The sequence below is a fragment of the Heterocephalus glaber genome, unplaced genomic scaffold (genome assembly GCF_053883595.1).
Source record: "Heterocephalus glaber isolate CG9 unplaced genomic scaffold, H.glaber_assembly_v1.0 deba00000331, whole genome shotgun sequence".
NCBI classification, from domain to species: domain Eukaryota; kingdom Metazoa; phylum Chordata; class Mammalia; order Rodentia; family Bathyergidae; genus Heterocephalus; species Heterocephalus glaber.
The window spans coordinates 44,637,634-44,660,207 of NW_028258142.1; the positions used below are offsets into that span (position 1 = coordinate 44,637,634).

General features: G+C 42.7%; 1 protein-coding gene across 18 annotated transcripts in view; it reads right to left on the reverse strand.

The window, feature by feature from the left end:
* Fhod3 (formin homology 2 domain containing 3) overlaps positions 1-22,574 on the reverse strand; it is a 497,386-nt gene that overhangs the window by 171,315 nt on the left and 303,497 nt on the right. For all 18 annotated transcript variants that reach the window (XM_087189308.1, XM_087189306.1, XM_087189305.1 and 15 more), the window contains one exon: positions 11,398-11,509. In XM_087189308.1, the coding sequence (XP_087045434.1) occupies positions 11,398-11,509 (112 nt within the window). The remainder of the gene's footprint in view (positions 1-11,397; positions 11,510-22,574) is intronic.

The following is a 22,574-nucleotide window of genomic DNA, read 5'->3' on the forward strand; positions in this document are numbered from 1 at the left end:
TTATCCTTTGGCTGAGTCCCAGTCAGTCAGAAGCAGGCAATCTTCTCTGATCCTTTGTAACTGAACACAAAGATATGCTCCTTCCCCTGCTAATGGCCAAATTATCTCCTGGCTGATATTTACCGCCATACTCCTTTGAAGTCCACACCACTGTAATTGCTCTCTGAAGCCCAGGAAAGCAACTATTTCAGCCCTCAAGACAGTCAGCGGATATGGTCAAGATGTCTTGCATGTCACTATCCAGGTGAGTTGTAGAGCTCTGGGCACCTCCCCCTGTGTTATAAGGGGGCAGCTTCTGTCATTCACACACAGCAGCAAAGCTCAACATAAAGCACATGTATTAGAGTCACCCAGATATGGTTAAAAGGAACAGTGTGCAGAGGAGGAAGCACTGGGGCTAAGCATCTCTAATGGTGCTCATGGCCCCACTGCTTCTGGTTGTTTATTCTGAAGCCCAAGCGCTTAAGAGAGCCTGAGAAAGGGAAAGCAAGAAGCAGAGGCAGGCAGCCCAGAGGGAAGGAAGTAGCCAGACTATACCCTCCCATGCCCATGTAGACATGGGCAAATGTGTGCACCATCTAGCCCATTAAAATTAAAATACCCAAACACTGACTTAATTGAAAAATGTGTTCTTCAGCTGTGATATCTGATTCCCTTATTATCATTTAATGATTCTGAATCTGGAAATGTGTACATATTGATACACTGCTGGGATGAATGTTCACTCTCCTTTGTCTTAAGACCATAAAATGGGAACTATTTAGAAGAATGAAGGTGAAAAGGAGACTTAACACAAATAGTTCTGGCAGAGCTCTGGCTAAGCCGGTGTTAAGCACCAGCACTTCCAAGTCTCTTAGGAGCTGCTTCCTATCAGACTTAAGTGGCCTGGATCTCTCTCTCTCTCTCTGTCTTTACTTGCTCCCCACCTCCATCATGTACACGTGTGAGAGTGTGTGTGTGTATGTGTGTGTGTGTGTGTTGGGAGGTATCCTTGTATTAGAATCCCAAACCACATGATCCTACCCCTTCACATAACAAAGAAAGAAATTTGGTTCCAAATTAGTGGAATGAAGTTCGGTTTAGAAGACTCACCTGTAAAACAGTGTGCTAATACCTACCTTACAGGATTACTCCAAGCACACAGTTGATACCTGAATACTTGTCAAATGAATGAACGGCATATGAAAAATGCTTAGTGTCATGTCCCTTACACAGTGGGGATTCAAACATCAAGAGGCGTGGCTATAATGGTGGCCTGGAGTGACACCACACTCAACTAGGGAAGGGCAGTCCTCTCTCACCACCAAACCACAGTGCCCCTCTCTTAACCCATATAAATAAAAACCCACGGAATAAACAGCCCAAGGCTTTGTCCCTCTTACTTTCCTTCTAAGTATGTGCATTAAACCTAAAGGAAAGTAAGACATTTGCATAATGTCTCTACATGAGTTGGTCTAACTCTCAGACAGAAGCGCCTCACAGCACATTCCACATCTTTCTAAGTAAGAGCGACACTTCAGAGACATGTCTGCTTAAAGGGTAATGAGATGAAGCTGGAGTTCTGTCAACCTCTGGCTTCCACCATGTTTTACATGTTCTTCACCAATCAATATATTCTTGAGCAGAATCAGAGGCAGGATTGCCTGGAAGGATGGCTAGACTTTTTCCCTGTTAATCATGTGTGGTACACCTGTTCAAGAAGTATGTCATATATCATTGCTTTATATTCAAATGGAAAATAGAACTTCTTCAAAAGCTGTACTGAACCAAATTAGTGGGACACAAGATTTATGACTAAAATTTCACAATGAGTTCTCCTGTCTGGACCCTTGCCCCACCCTCTGGGAGAAGCAAACCCCATGGTCAGAGGGAAGGTCCCACTGCCCAGGAAGTGTCGGCCTTTTAACCAGCTTCCATCACCACCTCAGGGTAGACCTCAAGGAAAGAGTTTCCAATATGGTAAGATGACAAAGTGAAGCTCTCTCAAGGGCATTCATAAGTTTTGTGGTCTTTCTACCTGTCCACCAGAAAGGGAAAGTGTTTTGAAGATGTAAGCAAAAGAGAAGAGAATCCAGGGGTCTGAGCAGACAGGTGCAATGCCGTGCTAGGCCCAGATACTAATCAAATCCACCTTTCCATTCCAGCTCCTGTGCCAGAGTACTTCCTGGGTCAAGTAGGACATTTAAAGTTTTCCTTCATTCCTAAATATTAACTATGATGACCTTTGACCCCTTCAGCTTTATCCCTGCTCTCTCAGTGGTTCACTCTGGCATCCACTGCAGGATAAAGCCTTCTGGTTAACTGAAGGGTAGCCATGCATGATGTCTGTAAAGCAACCAGGGGAATTTATTCTGGAATGACCTCATTTGCTTTAGGTGATAATGACTTTTGAGGACTCATAGTTTATTTTGTTGGTTTTATTTGCCGATTCCTTAAATATGACAGTTTTTCTTCTCTATTTGAAAAGAGAGAGAACTATCTACACTTAATGTGCCATTCACCCCAACTAAGGAATAAGTCTAAAGCCACTTTGAGAAGTAAAATTTATGGCTTATTTGTAAATGTGTGCACAAACGGACATGCTTGGTTTGCTCCCAGTCACCTTTGACACCTGGGGCTGCTTTGTGGCCCAGCTGAGAGAGACCCAGAGAGCTGCTTCTAACCCCGCCAGGTGAAAACACAGCTGGAATTCATGCTGATTTCTGCAGAACACCATGACATATTTATATGTTTAATTTCACCATAGGATTCTGGAACAATTTTACTAGCAGTAAAATAGGATGATGTTATATGTGTGTATTATAAAATCACAGCCAAGACCACACATGTCCATAAAGAAACATGTTATTGAACCACACCTGATAAGTTATTTGAGTTTTTCCATGAGTGCTATTCCCCCTGCTTTTTTTTCAGCTGCTAGTGCGCAGTAGCAGATGATAGCAGTTGCCAAAAGGTTAAGAAATTTTATAGGCAAAAACCACGAAGCAGAGAAAACAGTCCATTAGCTGTTCTGTTTTATAAATTTTGACTAATTGAGAAAAGATGACTATCATTTTATCTTGTAGAGTCAGTACAGCAGAGTGCCTCTGGCTAGGAGCTATGGCTGAGTCTTGGATGTGGGGGTACAATGCCTTGGGTTCACTTCAAGATCATTCCCACCCCAAAAAACATGCCCTTTATGAAATGTGAAGTTCAAGGAAGGAAACTTTCAGCTCCACAAAGTCAAAAGAGAAACCCAAGGCCATGAGAAGGCTCCCCCTCTAACATGGCTCTGATGGCAAGGGCCCTTGGGGTTACTTGAGATTAAGGACAAAGTTGACAAACAGCCCATTAGTTGACCTAAAATAATCCCCAGTGTTTGGGAATGGAACGCAAATCCTCCAAGAATGAATGGAAAGAGCTGCCTTTTTCCCCCAAACATCACCTTCAGCCTTAACATGCTCCCATTGGTTTTTTTTTTTTTTTGTATTAAATTATTTTATTGGTACACTGTAGGTATACAACACAATTACATTTTTCATTGGGAATTGTACCTTTACATAATGCATCTTGGTTCTTATTTTTTCCCCATTCCTAGCCCTCCCTTCACCCCCTCCACCCTTCCCTATTTACAAAGACTTTATTTCCATTTTTTCCATTTCTCATCATTTTTCCTTTCCCTTCTTTCCTTTCCACTGCCCCTCCCACTACCCCTACCCCTTTGGACCTTTTCTTCCTATTTTACATTATCGATTGTTCATTCTAATCATTGGTACATTTTAGGTATACAATATAATGACATTCATCATTGGAAATTTGCACCTTTACATAGTCTCTCTTGGTTCTTATTTTTTCACCCTCGCCCAGCCCTCCCTTCAACCCCTCCACTCCTCCCTATTTACAAAGATTTTGTTCCTATTTTTCCATTTTCTCATATTAATCCCATTCCCTTCTATCCTTTCCCCTAGCCCTCCCACTTCCTTCCCCTTTGCCCCTTGTCTTCCTATTTCACATTACCTATTATACATTTAGTCCTTATTTACACTTTCAGTTTCTCACACCAGAGAAACTATTCAGTATTTATACATGTGTGTCCTATTTATTTCACTTAAGAGTATCGCCTCAATGTGCATCCACTTAGCTATAAATGTCTCTAATTTCTCATTTTTTATGGCTGAGTAGTACTCCATTTTATAAAAAAAACACATTTTCTTTATCCAGTCTCCAGTTGATGGGCATTTGGGCTGTTTCCAAGTTTTAGCTATTACAAACTGTGCTGCTATGAACATGGGTGCACATATATCACTGTGGTATGATTCTTTTAATTCTTTGAGGAAGATCCCCAGCAGGGGAATATCTGGGTCAAATGGGACTTCCAGTCCTAGTTCTTTGAGGTATCTCCATACTGATTTCCACAGTGGTTGCACCAGTCTACACTCCCACCAGCGGTGGAGCAGGGTTCCTCTTTCCCCACAGCCCCACCAGCATTTGTTATTGGTTGATTTCATGATAGCAGCCATTCTTTCTGGAGTGAAGTGGAATCTCAGCGTTGTTTTCATTTGCATCTCTCGAATGTCCAGTGATGCTGAACATTTTTTCATGTTCAACATTTTTCATTTTTTCATTTGCTATTTCTTCTGCTTTGTCTGAGAAATGTCTGTTCATTTCAGACGCCCATTTTTGGATTGGGTCTTTAAATTTGGGAGGTCTGATCTTTTTAAGTTCTTTATAGATTCAAGATAGTAGACCTTTGTCTGAGGAAGAGCAGCTGAAGATTTTTTCCTACATTATGGGTTGTTTCTTCACACTGTTGGTGGTTTCTCTTGCTGTGCAGAAGATTTTTAATAAGAAGAGATCCCACGTGTTGATTGTTTGTGCTAGTTCATGGGCAACTGAGGTTTTGTTCATAAAATCTCTTCCTACACCGATGTCTTCGAGGGTTCTACCTAACCTCTGTTCCAACTGGTTCAGAGTTTCTATTTTAATATTTAGATCTTTAATCCATTTTGATTTTAGTTTAGTGCATGGTGAGCAATATAGGTCTAGTTTTGATCTTTGGCAAGTTGAAGCCCAATTTTTCCAGCACCATTTATTAAAGAGGCTATCTTTCCTCCAGTGAGGGTGTTTGGCTCCTTTGTCAAAGATGAGATGGCTGAGTGTGTCTGGAGTTGTTTCTGCATCTTCTAATCTGTTCCACTGGTCCTCAGGTCTGTTTCTTTGCCAGTACCATGCTGTTTTTATCACAGTAGCTTTGGAGTAGAGTTGCAGGTTGGGGATTGTGATACTCCCTGCCATGTCTCTGTTATCTAGAATTGCTTTTGCTATTCTGGGTCTCTTCTTGCTCCAAATGAATTTTTGGATTGTTTTCTCAAGGTCTATGAAGTATGCTGCTGGGATCTCAATTGAAATTGCATTAAATCTATATAGCAGTTTTGGAAGTATGGCCATTTTCACTATATTAATCCTTCCTACCCAGGAGCATTTTCTGATATCATCTTCAATCTCTCTGTTCAGAATGCCATAGTTTTCAGAGAAGAGGTCTTTGATTTCTTTCATTAGGATGATTCCTAGGTATTTCAGTTTTTTGGATGCTATTGTGAAAGGAATTGTTTGCCCTATTTCTCTCTCAGTGAGTCTGTCATTAGTATAGAGGAATGCTATTGATTTTTGTGTGTTGGCCTTGTAACCAGCTACTTGACTGAATTTGGTTATTAAGTCTAGAAGACTTTTGGTGGAGTTCTTGAGGTCTTCTATATAGAGTATCATGTCATCTTCAAATAATGACAATTTGACTTCTTCCTTACCTATCTTTATTCCTTTTATTTCTTTCTCTTGTCTAATTGCCGTGGCTAATGTTTCCAGAACTATATTGAACAAGAGTGGTGATAGTGGACATCCTTGTCTTGTTCCTGATTTGAGTGTGAAGGATTTCAGTTTTTGACCATTTAGTATGATATTGGGTGTTGGTTTTTCATAGATGGCTTCTATCAGTTTGAGGTAGAGACCATCTATTCCAATTTTTTGTAGGGTTTTTATCATAAATGCATGTTGGATTTTGTCAAATGCTTTTTCTGCATCTATGGAGATAATCATATGGTTTTTGTCCTTGGCTCTATTGATATAGTGTATTACATTAATTGATTTTCGTATACTGAACCATCCCTGCATCCCTGGGATGAATCCCACTTGATCAGGGTGTATGATCTTCTTGATGATCTTCTGCATTCTGTTTGCCAGTATCTTATTAAGGATTTTTGCATCTATGTTCATTAGTGAGATTGGCCTATAGTTCTCTTTTTCAGTTGGGTCTTTCTCTGCTTTGGGGATCAAGGTGATGCTTGCTTCCAGGAATGAATTTGGGAGTATTGCTTCCCTTTCAATTTCATTGAAGAGTTTAAAGAGTAGTGGCAGTAGTTCCTCTCTAAATGTCTTGTAGAATTCAGCATTGAAGCCATCAGGGCCTGGGCTTTTCTTAGTTGTTAAGTTTTTAATTACATTTTCAATTTCATTGGTTGACATTGGGTTGTTCAGAATTTTTAGGTCTTCTTCGTTCAACTTTGGTCATTCATATGTATCTAGGAATCTGTCCATTTCTTCTGTGTTGTCCATCTTATTGGCGTATAGGTTCTGGGAGTAGGTATTGATGATCCTCTGGATTTCTGCTGGGTTTGTTGTCATTTCACCCTTTTCATGCCTAATTGCATGGATGTGGTCCTTTTCTTTCCTTTTTCTGACAAGGTTGGCTCAAGGTTTGTCAATTTTGTTGATTCTTTCGAAGAACCAACTCTTGGCTTCATTGATTTTTTGTATTGTTCTCTTAGTCTCCATTGCATTGATTTCTCCTTTGATCTTTATAATTTCCTTCCTTGTATGAGCTTTGGGGTTGTCCTGCTCTTCTTTTTCTAGAAGCTTGAGGATCAGCATCAGGTTGTTTAATTGGGCTCGTTCTGTTTTCCTAATATGCGTATTCACTGCTATAAATTTCCCTCATAAGACTGCTTTCATTGTGTCCCATAGATTCCGATATGTTGTATTGTCATTGTCATTTAACTGAAGGAACTGTCTGATTTCTTCTTTAATTTCCTCTGTGACCCATTGGTTATTCAGAAGTGTGTTGTTGAATTTCCACGTGTTTATGACATTTTTTGAGTTTCTTTTGCTATGGATCTCGAATTTCATTGCACTACGGTCTGATAATATACAGGGGATAACTTCAATTCCTTTGCACTTACTTAAACATCAATGAGCAAGTATGTGGTATATTTTTGAGAACAACCTGTGTGCAGCTGAGAAGAATGTGTATTCTGATTTTGTGGGGTGGAACACTCTGTAAACATCTGTTAAGTTCATCTGTTCAAGGGTTCGATTGAGTTCTAGTATTTCATTACTTATTTTTAGTCTAGTTGATCTATTTGTGACAGTGGGGTGTTGAGGTCCCCCACTACAACTGTATTAGTGCATATATGACTTTTTATGTCCATTAGTATTTGTTTTATATAGTTGGGTGCACTAGTGTTTGGTGCATAGATATTTATGACTGTCATCTCTTCCTCTTGGATTCTTCCCTTTACAAGGATGTAATGTCCTTCTTCGTCTCTCTTAATCAGTGTTGGTTTGAAATCTATTTGATCTGCAAAGAGGATAGCTACTCCTGCTTTTTTTCGGGTTCCTGTTACATGGAGTATTGTTTTCCACCCTTTAACTTTCAGTCTATGAGTTTCCTTTTGAATTAAGTGTGTTTCTTGTATGCAGCATATTGTTGGATTTTGCTTCTTGACCCATTCTGCCAGTCTATTTCTTTTGATTGGTGAATTGAGACCATTAACGTTGATGGTTATAACTGAAATGTATTGACTTGTCATTGCCATGACTTTTTCTTTTTGTTGGGTTCTCCCCCTTTACATTTAATTTCTTGTCATGCCAGATGGGTTCATTCTGCTTTGCTTCCTGGGGTTGTGATCCTCAATGCCTGTTCCTAGGATATTGTGTAAAATTCTTTGGAGTGCTGGTTTGGTATTCAGGAAGTTCCTAAGGTGCTCTTTGTCATTAAAGTATCTTATTTCTCCATCAATTTTGAAAGATAGTTTTGCAGGGTACATCAATCTGGGTTGGAGGCTGTTTTCTTTTAGGGCTTGGAATATGTCACTCCAAGCTCTTCTTGCCTTGATGGTTTGTGTTGAGAATTCTGCTGTGATCCTGATGGGCTTTCCTTTGTATGTGATTTGTTTCTTTTCTCTAACTGCTTGGAGAACTTTGTTCTTCTGTTGAGTTTCTGGAATCTTAGCAATTATATGCCTATGTGTAGATTTTTTTTAATCAAGGCTATTTGGAGTCCTATATGCCTCACTTATCTGTATGTCAAGCTCTTTTCCCCTGCTTGGGAAGTTTTCTGCCATTATTTCTGTGAAGAGTTTTTTTATGTCATCTGCACTCCTCCTGTTTCTTCATTGAGCCCAATCAGTCTTATGTTATTCTTCTTTGCATCATCTAGCAGCTGCTGGATTGATTTCTCATGTTCCCTTAGAATTTGGAAGCAATTTTTCTTTTCCTGGTCACTAGTTGCAATCTTGTCTTCTATATCTGAAATTCTGTCCTCACATTGGCTCATTCTGCTGTGTAGACTTTCAGTGGAGTTTTTCATGTCCTGGAAATCTATTTGCATCTGTTTTATGGATTCCATTTGTTTCTTATGTTGGGATTCCATCATGTTCCTCAGCTCCTCTCTAGATTTATTAATCATGTCTTGCACTAGGGGCACAATTTCTCCTGTTATCTGAGAAATTATTTCTGATTTCATTTTTTCCAGATCCCCTTTTGTTGCCAGTTCAGTGGGTCCAGGTGGTTGAGTGTCAGAGTATTCCATCTCATTTCTCTTTGGGTTTGCTGTAGGTGATGTGAAAGTCTGGTTTTGAGACTTATTTACGTGTTTTCTCATTTCGACTGGGCAGGGGGAGGGCTGTTGGTGCCTGCACAGATTACCTCCTCTGAGCTGGGAGAGGTGGGAAAGGGGCCAGGAGCAGTGGTAGAGATGGTGACCCAAAAGCCCTTTCCTGTGGGCTCAGAGCAGCCAGAGGGATGGTGGCCGGGAAGCCCCTTCCTCTGGTCCAGGAGCAGTGGGATGGTGGCTCAGAAGCCCCATCCTTTGGGCCAGGAGCAGCAGGACAGAAGGTGGCCCAAAAGCCCTTTCCTCTGGGCTGGGAGCAGCAGGAGGGATGGTGACCAGGAAGCCCCTTCCTCTGGACCAGGAGCAGTGGGACAACGGCTCAGAAGCCCCTACCTTTGCGCTGGGAACAGTGGGACTCAGTACCTTGATCTGGTGGTCTGGTGTCCTCTGTGTCTTTGTATTGTGGAATCAGGTGGCTGCCTCTCTGCAGCGGGGTGATTCAGTGTCTTCTCTGCTCCCATTGGTTTAAACCAGCAGTGGTACATCATGACATTCCCGTTGGGCAGCATGGGACAGTCCTGTCAGGTGGTACTGATAGGACAGTCATGCATGTATGATCTCAACAAGAACGTGTTAAACCTGATTGGCTTTAGGAAAGTCAGACATGATTTCTGACCCATTACCCATTCTCACGCAGGATTCTCAGTTGGCCTCAGGTCCTGCTTTTGGCAACAAGTCTCTTTCTATCTGGTACCAGATGGCAATATACTTAGTAGAGAGAAACTTCTCTGGTTTGGGATCCTCCTTCCAGACTCACATCCCTGGAGCATGTACAAGGCTCTGCCTCCTTCACATATATCCCTGCAAAGGCTTAGAGCTGCCCCTCTCTGGGATCCATCATGCCTGGGGCTGACACCTGCCTGCATGTTCATGGCAAAGGGGCCCCAGTTTATGGTCCTGAATGGCTTTCATTAACTTATCCTCAAACTTTCAAAGTGACTAGTAAGCTATTTCCCTTTGCATTTGGATTCAGCATCAGAATTGGGGCTGGTCTCTGAGTACTGCTGACTCAGAAACACAAGTGATTTGAATAAAGAGTGTTATTTAAGAGCCCTGTTTCTTTTTCACAGTTCCACCTAGGCTGATTTGGGCATAAGTGTGCAGATAGGCACATGTGTGTTCATACACACACAGCTCTAAGGAAATATAACATGTTAGTCAATATCATCTTTGTCTCTTGAGACAAAACATAATGTTTTTTGGATACAATATGTACTGAACCCAGGGAGTGCTGAGCTACATCCTTATCCCCTTCCATGTTTTTTGTTATTGTTGTTTTCTTTGTTCTTTCTTTTTTTTTGAGATAGGGCCTTGATAAATTGCCCAGACTGGTCTTGAACTTCCAATCCTCCTACCTCAACCTCCAGAGTAGCTGGGATTATAGGTTTGTACCACTATGCCTAATTACAAAGTGATTTTTGGTAGTCTTCTTTACATTGGTTTTTCCAAATTTTCTACAGTAGTATTACTGTTAGAATCATGAAAACAAAAAAAAAGTGTTATGATTTTGTTCTTCCTCTAGTCTTTCTAAAAATAGTGTTAGTAATTACTGAGTCCTCTTAGGGAGGAAAACAATCAAAGGACAAAACAAAACAAATCCTCAGCATTTTAGGTTCAGGTTTCACACTGTTTTAGGGGCCACACAGTGTGTGACACTAACCCAGATCGTCAGCTCACATTTCCCCACATGTGTGGCACACCTGCCTGCTCTGAAGAACTGGGTTCCAAGCTGCAAGGCAAAGAACCTGCCTGTGCAGGGCACATATTGGTGCATAGACAGACAATGGTGACACAGCAGAAAGGAGAGACACCTGGGGGCTCTGAGTGCACATGAGAAGGATAGGAAGGGCTGGTACAGACCAGGTAGGAGAAGGGATAGCAGGTTGTCCCATAAGTCAGGTGAAGAATTTGGTTGGATTTCATCCTGTAGGCACCAGGAGGTCACTGGCAGGTTTTAAATGGAGTTTGATGATGTGGCCAAATTTGGATTTTAGAAGAATCTTCTAATTGTACATAAAGGTGGCAAGGGATGCCAGGTGAGAGACAGTAAAGCCCCTGAGTAAGGCAGGGAATGGCAAGGAAAGAAGGGGAGAAGTTCAAGGAACAACTAAGAGTCAGAAGCCATGAAGCATGTAGAGGGGAGGGGAGGAAGGAGCTGAAGTGAACTGGACCAGACAGGGAAGAAAGCAGGAGCAGCTGCCTGTGGTGGCAGCGGTGCAGGCTGGCAGAGGATAAAGACAAGTACAGGGTCTCCCCTCCTGGGTAGGTTCATGCATGCCTTTCCTTCCCTGTCATACCACATTCCAGCCCTAATCTCTGCATACTCACTATCCTAAAAAAACTCTTTCCTACAGCTAGATGTCCGTGCCCATGGAATTCTGTTAATTCTTCACTCTGTTTCAAACATGTTAGACCTGGAAGCCTCCCTACCTCAGCCTTTTCACCTTGATGACATAAGGGGTGGGGACCCTCACCTCTCTTGGTGTCAACAGCAGAGACTGCCTGAATGAGAAGAGGTGCATTGGACTCCGAGTACTCCACAAAGACGAGCAGCAGCTTCAGGGCTGTCTTCACCACCAGGCGGAACTGAAAAACAGACAAAAGTATCAGGCAGCAGCAAATGTGGCCCCATCTGGTTGAGCTCAGCCTCATGCTAACTGAGGCCGGCAACCAGCACTCACAGGAACCTCAATTCCCCTCTCAGCAACCATGCACATTCCTTACTGGGTCCTCGCTAACCCCTCACTGGAACCCTCAGAAGGCAGGTACTAAAATCTCTCCATTGTTCAGATCAGGCAGCTGAGGCACAAAATACCCTGTCCATGGTCATGCAGCCTGTAAGGCACAGAACAAACAAGGCATTCAGCTCCAGAGCTCACACCTAGGAGGCTCCCAACACACAAGGCAGTGATGCTGAGTGGGTTACTTCATTTTACCCCAACAACAACCCTGGGAGGTAGGCATGGTCACAATTATTTTTCTGGTGAGGAAGCAGGCACAATAGTTTAAATGTCTTCCTCTGGGTCACACACAACCTGCTTGGATAGACAAGAATCTGAGCCAAGTTCCACATTTGGAGCAAGAGAGTAGAGAAAATTGGACCCAGGACCTTTGGGCTGCACTACATCCCCAGAGCTTTTTATTTTTTAAATTTTGAGACAGGGTCTCACTAAGATGCTGAATTGCCCAGGCTGAGCCCCAAATTGCAAATCCTTCTGCCTTAGCTTTCCAGAGTGCTGGAATGGAAGGCACCATTACTAGCTAAGTTCCTCATTCTTAAAACCAGGAAAAGGTCTTGGAACCCACACTCCCTAGGCCCAGGGATCAGCATTTGTGAGGGGTCCCACAGCCCAGAGGCTTCCTCACACAGAACCTGCTTTCAGAGAAGCCATAGGTCACTCACCCAGAGAAAATCCCACACTTCCTCTTATGGCTGGGTCTAGATGTCCCCCTAAAGCCTCATGCTGTCATAGGTGGGGCTTTTCAGAAGTGGCTGGATCTATAGTATGATGCTGGGATTAAGTGTGTGATGCTGGGATTAATTCACAGTGCAATCCTAGGATTAAGGGTGCCCTACCCTGGGTGTGAGTGCTACCTGCCCTAAGGGTAGCCTGGGTAGGATATAAAGGGACAGAAAGAGGGCAGCTTGCTGCTGTTGCTGCTTGCTTCCTCGCTGCCTTCCTGCTTTCTGCCCACCACAAATGGCTTCTCCTCTGCGATGGCCCTCTGTCATGCCACCCTGCCTTGGTCCCACCCAACTATGAACTGAAACCTCTGCAAACTGTGGGCTACAATAAACCTTTCCTCCTTTAACCTCGGGTGTCAGGTTATTTTGCCTCAGCAACAAAAATGTAACTAAGACACCTACCAATGGAAATTGTCACAGATTCCTAATTCCTGGAGCTGTGGCAACCTTGAAGGATTCCAGATTGGTCCCCTCTTCCCTTGGGATGCTGCTGCAACCCCTTGCCTACAGTCTCACTTCCCTTGACCCAGCTATCTTCCAAGATCCTCCTCCTCAAGGAACTGAGACAACCATATCCTGGTAATGGGTTCAAATCATGAATCTAGAAAACTACAACTCTGCTTTGGGCTGCCTATCCCACCCTAAGCTGTTGGCATGTTGGTGCCCACCTCCATGGTGGTAAGCTCTTTCAAATGGAGAGGGGGCTTACCTGCACTGTGTCTCCATGATCTAGAACTGTACTTGGCCCAGAACGGGCTTGGAGGTGATTGCTCACTTAACAAATCCATCAGTTAATGACCAGGTCAATCAATCCATGACCCCTCGCCCACCCCAAGCTTCGCCACATTGTGGTTGAATCCACTCCAACTTTGTAATTTGCTCTGCAGCCAGAGGAAGACCCAGTAACTCCCAGAGGCATCTACTCACTAAAGTATAGACCTTACAAGTAACCTGCGGGGAGCCCAAGCCAGGGACTATATTGTATAATCCACAGGGCATATTTTAAAATATCAAAAATCCCAAGCCATTTCTGCAAAATCATATAATACCTCTACTCCCTTGTCCTTTCCTATGCTGTCATACTTTTAGCAAACTACCTGCTTTTTCCTTGACGCCACGTCTCTCTCCAGTCAGTTCTCAATCCTGGTTCTCAGCTCCAATTTACAGGAAACCTTGTCCAAAGAGTTACTATGGCCCCAGCCTTACTTCCCATTGATTTCCCAGACCAGTCTGATAAAGATTGCTATCACCCCACTATTTATTCTTGTCAAGGTTGACAATAGCCTCCGTGTTGTCAGATCCAGTGGTCACTTCCCTATGCCCATCTATCTCAACTCTCAGCAGCATCTCACACAATTAACTGCTTCCTCCAAACACAACTTCATCCCCCTCTCAGTGGGGACAACTAGAGGGGCCAACCCTTCACTGCACTGGCTCCTTGCAGCCATGTCCAACCTGCAGTCTACTGGGTTTTTTAGCCTTTATGGTTTGGTTTTTTTTTTTTTTTTTAGAATGAGAAAGAATTGTCTTGGACCAAATATAAAATATTTAATACAGTCAATGTACATAAGTATCAAAACTTCCTTTTTAAATATTTTTATTACAACATTTTAAAAAATGGTAGGCCACAGGTTGAACACATCTGACAGTGTAATCAGTCTCAGTGTAGAATGTCTCATTTTCCACCTCTGAGCTCTTATTCTCTTTCTGTACACACTCTGAGCAGATTTATCCAGTCCCTGGGTTTTTAAAGTCCACCTACAACCAGATGCAAAATTTTCCTCTCTAGACCTGACCAAACTCTTGAGTGGGGTGTTCATATAATGTCCCAAGAGTGGTATGGTCGTATCATCTCCTCTCAGATGCTAAGAGGCACCTCAGATTCATTGTGGTTAAAAGAGAACTCTTAATTTTCATTCATGAGCCCTCTGTTCCACCTACCGCACATAGCCTGGCCTGTTCCCTCCATAGGCTCCACCTCAGTGCAAGTCACAGTCCTCCACTGAGTGCATAGCAGAATCACCTGTGCTTCTCACTCTGTCCTCAAAGCTAGCCCATCTGCCAGTGCTGTCATAGCCTCCTTTGTGGTCTGTCCTGAATCTCCTTTCCTCTCCAGATCCCTTTCTACCTAGGGCAAGCACAATGGCCTCCTAGTGCCCCTACATTATGCCCCTGAAGTCCATACTGTGGCCAGCATGGCACTATACCCTCTTGCTCTCCACACTCTCCCTTCTGCCCAGTGGGCCCCAACCATTGGCGCCTCAGCTGTGTGAGTGTGTTTTTCACATACAATGGCTTGCTCATGATTCAGGACCTCTTCATTGGTTCTTCTCAGCCTGGAACCACTTGGCCTTATGTGTCAGGGCTGAGAAATTCCCTTCATGAGCCCTCAGCCACTGCCACGTCACTATTTCATTCTCTTCACATCCTTGGTCATGACCTGAAATTGCTATACAGTCATCCATCCCTCAGTGGCCATGAGGAATGGGTTCAACAGATACAAAAAGCCATGGATGCTCAAGTCCCTTAGATAACGTGGTGTAGTATTTACACATAACCCACACACACTCTCCAGCATACTTTAAATCATCTCTAAATTACTTTAATACCTAATACAATATGAATTCAATGTTAATATTGTTTACTGTAACATTTAGGGAACAATGACAAGAAAAAACAGTGCATGTTCAGCACAGACACATTTGTTTCTAAATATTTCTGATCCATTCTTGGGTGACTTCCCAATGTAGAATCTGAAGATACAGAGGTTTGACAGGATACACATTTGTTTGACTGCTGATCTCAACTAAGAACAGAAACTACATGGCAACAGAGATGTGGTTTAATCTGACACAAGAGGAGCTGCTCAGTCAATGTTGTGTATGAAATGTAGGCCATTGTGTCTTCACTGAAGAGTTTCCTTCCAACCCACTGCCCTGGATCTTGTGTGGTGCAAATCATTTCTGCCCCAGCGACCACTTCCCATTCCACCGCAGCTCTGGCCAAGCCAACGCCCCTCCACAGCTAATTGGGGGGCAAACAGTGTCATGAGCTTCCATACCCACATCCATGTCCTCCCCATATACTAATCTGAGGGGTTGGAGAGGTCTCGACTCTTTGAGGGTTTCTACTCTCATAGCCAAAGTCCCACAATTGCTCTTCTGCTTCCCACCCAGGAACAGACTAAATTCCAGAGAATTTTCTCAACAACTACAAAGTGGGGATAGACAAGGAAGGTCTGGCATAATGAACTATGCTTTATACATTCAGAGCTAGAAAAATTTCTTCAAGTAAATAAAAAACCTAGCAAGTCCAGGCTTGGTGACTTCCTTAGTGGGTGGACTATTATTATGTGGTTTAAGCCTTCTAAATGGCTTCCTGGGAAAGAACCTGGCTGGTACCCAGCTGCACTTCCCTTACTAGCTATTCTCAGCTGGGGCCCTTTCTACCCATCTCATAAAGATTCCTTGGGCACATCCAACCTGGTCTTGGGGACCCAGAATCACCACAGTTCCTTAGGAGGCTCTCTAATGAAGAAACCACTGTTTTCTAGCAAAGCATTCCTTTTCTGTTGGCCTCAACATGCCCATTCATGTCTTCTTCTCCTCTGTTGTAAAGACTCTTTTGGCACTGTAACTTTATCATTTTTAAAAAATTATTAAACTCTTATGATTCATAATTTTAGGTTTCTATGAATTTGGCTCCTTTGAGTCCAAGTTTATCTTTATGTACTTTTGGAAACTTTACTATGTAAATTAATAACAAACAGATAAACTGCTTTAGAAAGAGGAGCATCAGAACATTCATTGTGTGGAAATGCTTGGTAATGACTGCAAACATATCTAACTACTCATCAAAATACATTCGGGGGCTTCTCTTCAGAAATTCCTTAATAGCATTAGAGCATAGATTTGAAAGTACTAAAAGTACATTGCTTCAAAATTCTTCTGTAACAAACCCTCACTCATCAAGAAATTGCTCAATTTTATGCCCTCATGCATCTCACATAAGACTTGCAAACCTTGAAACCACCTCTTTGGAGGTCATAAACCCATCTCTCCAAGTTTAAACATGCTCTTCCTAAAGCTCTTAACAATGCACCCTTGGTGCCCCTTCTGCTTATCTTAGATGCACATGAATAGGAGGAGCTGTTGAGATCCCCAGCCTATATCTGCTGAAAGAGGCAACCCAGGGAGGGCAGTGATGGAGCAGGAGGGGCAGGCGCAAAGGGGCAGCAAGAGCAAGCTGCAGAAATGAGGAGGGGCAGGAGGAAGCTGCACAGATGCCAGGGCATACATCACTGCACGGCTCAGACACAATGGCTTCTCAGACAAGACACACCAGCCAAGTGTCACGTCAATCTGCATTGTCTTGACGTTCACCTTTCTCCTGGTGCTCCTTCATATTCTAATGAAGGGTTTCACTGCAGTGACCTGCAGGCTCATGCACCTGCCTATGGGTCCAGCACCAAGAGGAAATCAGTAAGAATTAATGCTCATTCTCAGAGCATCTGATGCCGGGGGGAGATATAGCAGTCATAAAACAATTAGATGGAGCTACAGGCAATAAGAAGTCTGCATCAGTGGTCGGAAGACAGACAGGGTGACGTGGGAGGAGCAAATTCACAATCCCTGGAGGTTCTGCCTGACTGCTTGCTATGGCTGCTTCATAGAAGGAATTCAGAACCTGGATGGGGTGGACTGGCTAACCCCATACAAGTTCCCTCCTACTCCAATATTCTCTGCTTCCAGTTTCAACATCAGGAGCACCTTCCAGATACCCAGCACTCAGTTCCAATATGAAAAAATCAAATGAGGGGCCGGGGATTTAGCTCAGTGGTTCCGCCGCCTCCCTTGCAAGTGGAAGGACCTGAGTTCGATCTCCGGTACCAAAAACAAAACAAAAAAAAATCAGATGAATTACAGAACATTCATTTGACAGAATATTACAGACATTCATTATTTTTAAATATTATAGTAACACAGGGAAATTCTTATAATATATTTAGTGTTTATTATGTAAGAAAAATCAGAAAGGTACCAAAAATTAATAATCTCTATGTGGTAGCATTTCTAGGTGGTCTTTTTACTTTTTTGTATTTCTGAAGTTTTATACAAAGAGAATACATTACTCTTATAATTATAAAAAACTCAGTGAAAGTTTAAAAAATGATACTTTTAGTATCAAGATTTCCAGATTATACCAGTTAATGTCAGCTACGTTTTTGCTTCAATTACTTATCATTAACTTCGTTAGCAAAAATAATGTTAAATCGATTTCTATTAAATACATATTAATTCAAGTAATTTGGAAGTATAAACACAAAATCCAATAGCCATGATTTTTTTCCTGGGAACTGAACCCAAGGACACCCATGATAGGTAAGTGTTTTATACCTAAGCATTAAGCACATCCTTCCTTTTTCATTTTAAGACAGTGTCTTGCTAAGCTCCCAGGCTGGCGATAAAACTGCAATCCTCCTGCTTCACCATCAGAGTAGCTAGGATATAGTTGTACACCACCACATCTGCCTCAATATCCAGGATGGATTTTAGACAATAGTACAATTCAAGGAATTTGATGTTCTGGTAACTTCTTTTGGCTGGACGATATTCAATTAACTGGCTAAGATGATCTCATGTATTAAATATACTTCCAGGGTTTTTAAAAAGTAATATTCAAAATTGGACTTCTGTCTACTGAGAAAGTTATAAAAATATCACTCTCAAATTACAACAACAAAAAGCTAAATAATCATTAAAATCTTTACTCTATTTGAGCCCACTATGGAGCTGGAAATTGCAGGGAAACCAAGTAGCTTAAAGTCTAAGGAGGTACCATTTTCCTTCCAGTAAGAAAAGGCAATGGTCCATCAGAGTTGGAACAGGGGCAGAAGATGGAGCCATCATTCAAAGCAGCAAGAAAAACTCATAAAGAAGTTTAAACAAATTTTCAAAGAACTTAAGATTTCCAGGTGTGGCACTACATACCTACAATCCCAACACTCAGGAAGCTGAGGCAGGAGGATTGTGAGTTTGAGGTCAGTCTGGCTATGCAGTGAGGTTGAGGCCAGCCTGATCTACACAGCAAGACCCTGTCTCAAAAAAATTTTTTTAATTAAAAATAATAAAGGCCAAGGATGGGTTACCATGAGAGCATAAAACCTCTGGAAAATACAGGCACAAGAAAAATGGCTTCCTTTTGCATTCTGCTCCCAGGGGCATCCCTGACACTCCTGGCGAAGTCAGGAGCAGGATGAGACCTAAGAAAGTCTCTCCTAGTACACATCTGGGGGTTATGCAGAACAGCAGAATAGCAACTACCCAAGGTGAGGGGGACAGATGATGTCCAAAAATTTTATCTTAAACAACACTGTCAGTTATCTGACAAAATGGTCTGGAGAATTTTTGAACAAATATATTGGGCTCTTAGAAAAGAGGAAATATCAGGCACATCAGTCCCAAGATGAGAAGAAAATGGCAGACAGAGCACATCTTTAAGTTAGGAGGTTGGTAGACTCCTGAGAAAAAGAAATATTGGCTAACAATACTGAACACTTGTAGTGCCAGGTACAAAGTCCAGGATTCTGCACATCATTCCCATTTTACAGCTTATCTCCATGAAATAGTTGAAAAGGTAATCCACCCAAAGGACCACACAAGTGTGCTGGACCCCAAAGTTCAAACACTTACTGCCAGATGCAGCAAAGCTTTACTTCAAGAAGGCCTGTGAACTCAGTGAAAAGATGCAGCTAAGTGCTCCTAGAATAAGGCAGCTGCCACTGACTCCAGAATGGCCCTAAAATGCCCTGGCTGGTCTCTCTCCACACACAGACCGAATTGGTTTGGGGTATTGTCTGTCTCTGTCAGACTCAACATTTTGGTCTATGACATACAAGCTTTGCTTATAAAATTTATGCTAAAACAAACTAACACTAACAATTAATATGATGAATGGCCAAGCTGAAATTCACAATTATCTTGAGGAAGGAATTCTGGTTTTATCAAAGTGTTCTATTTTGATGTAAAACAATCAATTGCAGACATGTCCAATAAAAGAAACCGGCAAACACGGATGAGTATATGGGGGCGGGGGGCAAAGGCTTAGTAGATTACCAGTTCTATTTGAGCCAGCACCAAAGGCTGCTGCCAAAGGGGCTTATGAAGCAGAGGTGGGATTTGTGGGAGAATAATGTCATTTCCCAGAAGCTAGCATTTTACTACTCTTTCTTCTGGATGCACAGAAGTTAGTAGCTAGTATGACGAGGATTAGAAATTATGTCCCAAGGGTATCCATAGTCACCACAGAGTGAAGCTTGGACAAAATTACAGAATAACCACCTTTGAATGCTTAGCTTGCTCAGGAAGTCAGAGCACATTGCTCCAGCAACCAGTGCACAAGCATTTGGTTAATGGCAGAGAGGAAGATATTTCCCAGCAAGGAGGGCTTCCCACCAATCCCAAGGTCCATCAAGAGCTGGGCCTCCTGGGGAAACCCTTAGAAGTATGAGGAATGTGTTTCATGATCTTGAATGTGACATTACCATCTCTTCAAGGCTAAGATTCTATTTATGTAATTTTAAAAGTGTTTTGATCTCACCCATGTGTGGGTCATCCGAGTGGGTCACACAGTAGTGACATGCTAATGACTGCAAAACCAAAGCACTCATTGAATCACCTCTCCTTGTCAATCAGCCATCATTTCCTGGAGTGAAGGGAGCTCCAAGGATTTTGGAGACATCTGCTTAACTCTCCTCAGGGGCATTTCCTTCATCTCAAAACCAGTTTTCTGCCAACAAACCCCAATTTTCAACTTCTCTGCTCCTGCTAGAGGCACTTCCAAATTCATGGCTGTTCAGAAGCAACACTGGGACCCACATTTGATTCCTGCCTTCAACCTTCCACATCCATAAATCCAGTCCTAGGAAGCTATTCTTCAAGATGTCTCCACATCTCCATTATTCTGTTTCCACTGCAACACTTAACCAGGCCCCATCACCTCACAACCACCATAACGTGATACTGCCCCACCCCTACTTATGTCTCCCTTCTCTACCCTTCAGCTCTACATATGTATTGCTTCTCTTCATTCTACTGTCCTAATGAGAGCCTTTCAGTGATATTCCGAGAGAGATGGAACGATACAGGCAGAGTAACAAAGATAACCACAGAGAGAGAGAAAGAAGGTCAAAGCCAGGGCTTCCTGGCTCTGGTTTAGTAGCTGAGGTTATGCGGGAGCAGGAAAGCATGTCCACTCTCACACAAGTACAAAGGAAGCCTAGAGGCCTGGGACTAGCAACTTGTGACACAGCTAGAAAAATAGGATTCCGTAAGTCGAGCAGAAATAAAGGAATCAGGGCAAGTGTCAGGAGTGTCCCTGGAGAACTGGCAAGGAGGTGAGAATTTTCTAGTCACAGAGCCCTTAGGGTCTCTCCATGGACCAGAATGGGATAGAGACAGACTCTGTGTTACTGTGACAAAAGGCCAAGCTGTACAAACTGAATCATCTTACCTCAATTAATTAGAATTCCAGATGTACGAAGAGAAAAAAAATCCTCACCCTGTGACAAGTCATGGGATGGGCATCTGCCCCTTACCTCTGACTGGGGTGTTTAAAGATGGGCTCTTATAAACAGAAAAAAACACTTTATTGAAAACACTTTTTCTTTCTCTTAAAAAGTCATTTTTGGCTGCAAATGCATCACTTTCTCCTCTGGCTATGAAGCTCAAATATCTGCAAATATGCATTGCATAACGACCTGTTGGCAGGCTGCAAAATCACATCTTGTTGTTGCCTTTCATGGAAGGACAATGAAGAATTATGAAAACATAAGGACAAAAAATTTCTAACCCAGTTCTTCCTTTATCTCTGGGACTGTTTAAGACAAAGATAGTGGGCTGTCAAGGCAAACCTTTCAGGTTAAGAGGAATATGACTCTGTTCAAAGGAAATACTAGGATCCTAGCATGCCTGGGAAAACTTAGTGTAGCTGTATTGCCAATCTGTGTGTTTAGGGAGGGAACTGTGGCTTCATTCTCAGGATCTAAGGATCTTGGTGAGATTGGCATATTCAATGTCCTTCCAGATGCTTCCAGATGCTTCTCAATCCAGATTGAGCTGAGGGAGGAGTCCCCACAGATACTGCACTGGTTTTGTAAAGAAAAAGAGATCTCTTTAGACTACACTGCAAATAAACTTGGCAGCTGCTGCTGCAGCCAGTGATCTGGAATGAGTACATCCTGCAGGGTTACAAGGGACCTCCATCTGACATCACAGCAATGGGGCCACAGGTGTACACAGCTCCAGGATACAGGCATCCCCAGTGTTTTCCTTTCTAACAGCCTCATGAACCCCAAGGCACAAGCTGGCTCCTGACTTTATTTTTCTGCCCTCATAATACCAAGAGCCAGGCACTGTTGTGGACCTTCCTGGGAAAATGACAGATGGAGACAGAAATCTACATGGATCCAATGCTGGTGACCCCAGTGGCTGAGGAGGAGGCAAATCCCAGACAGAGGCCCCAAGGAGACAGAGACAAAGCACATTGTGCTATCTGGGGAAAGCATCATTCCTCCTAAATTGGCTTTTTAAAAAGTTTTTATGATTTCTCCATGTTATTTAGAAACGAAATAAGAACTTTTCTGTGTGCTTCTTTTCAATTGCTTGTTTTCCTTACAGAATGATTCCAAAGAGGAATTGACATGAGGCTGTTGCAACACCAAAGACTTGGAGCCGAGAGATGCATCTGTTACCTCTATTTCTTTTTCTCGTCTTTTTTTTTCTTCTCCTCCCCTCATGGTCTCCTCCTTGTACTTCTTTCCATTTCTATCTTTTTTATTTGTGCCTTTCCTCCTCTGTGTCTTATTCCATTTGTGCTGCTATGACACATCACCTGAGACTGGGTAATTTATAGAGAATAGAACTTCATTTCTCACAGTTTGCGAGGATGGAAAGTCCAAGATCAAGGTGCTGGCTGGTGAGAGCCCAGCCTCTCCTGCCATGATGGCACCTTGTCTCTGCATCCTCCTCAAGGGAGGAAGACTACCTCCTTATGTGGAGGACAAGCAGGAGAGACAGAACCCACTCCCTCAAGCTATTCTCGCATGGCATTAATCCACTCATGACGGCAGAGCCCTTGCCCCTGACCACCTCCCAGAAGGCTGCCCATCTCCCAAGAGTTGCACTG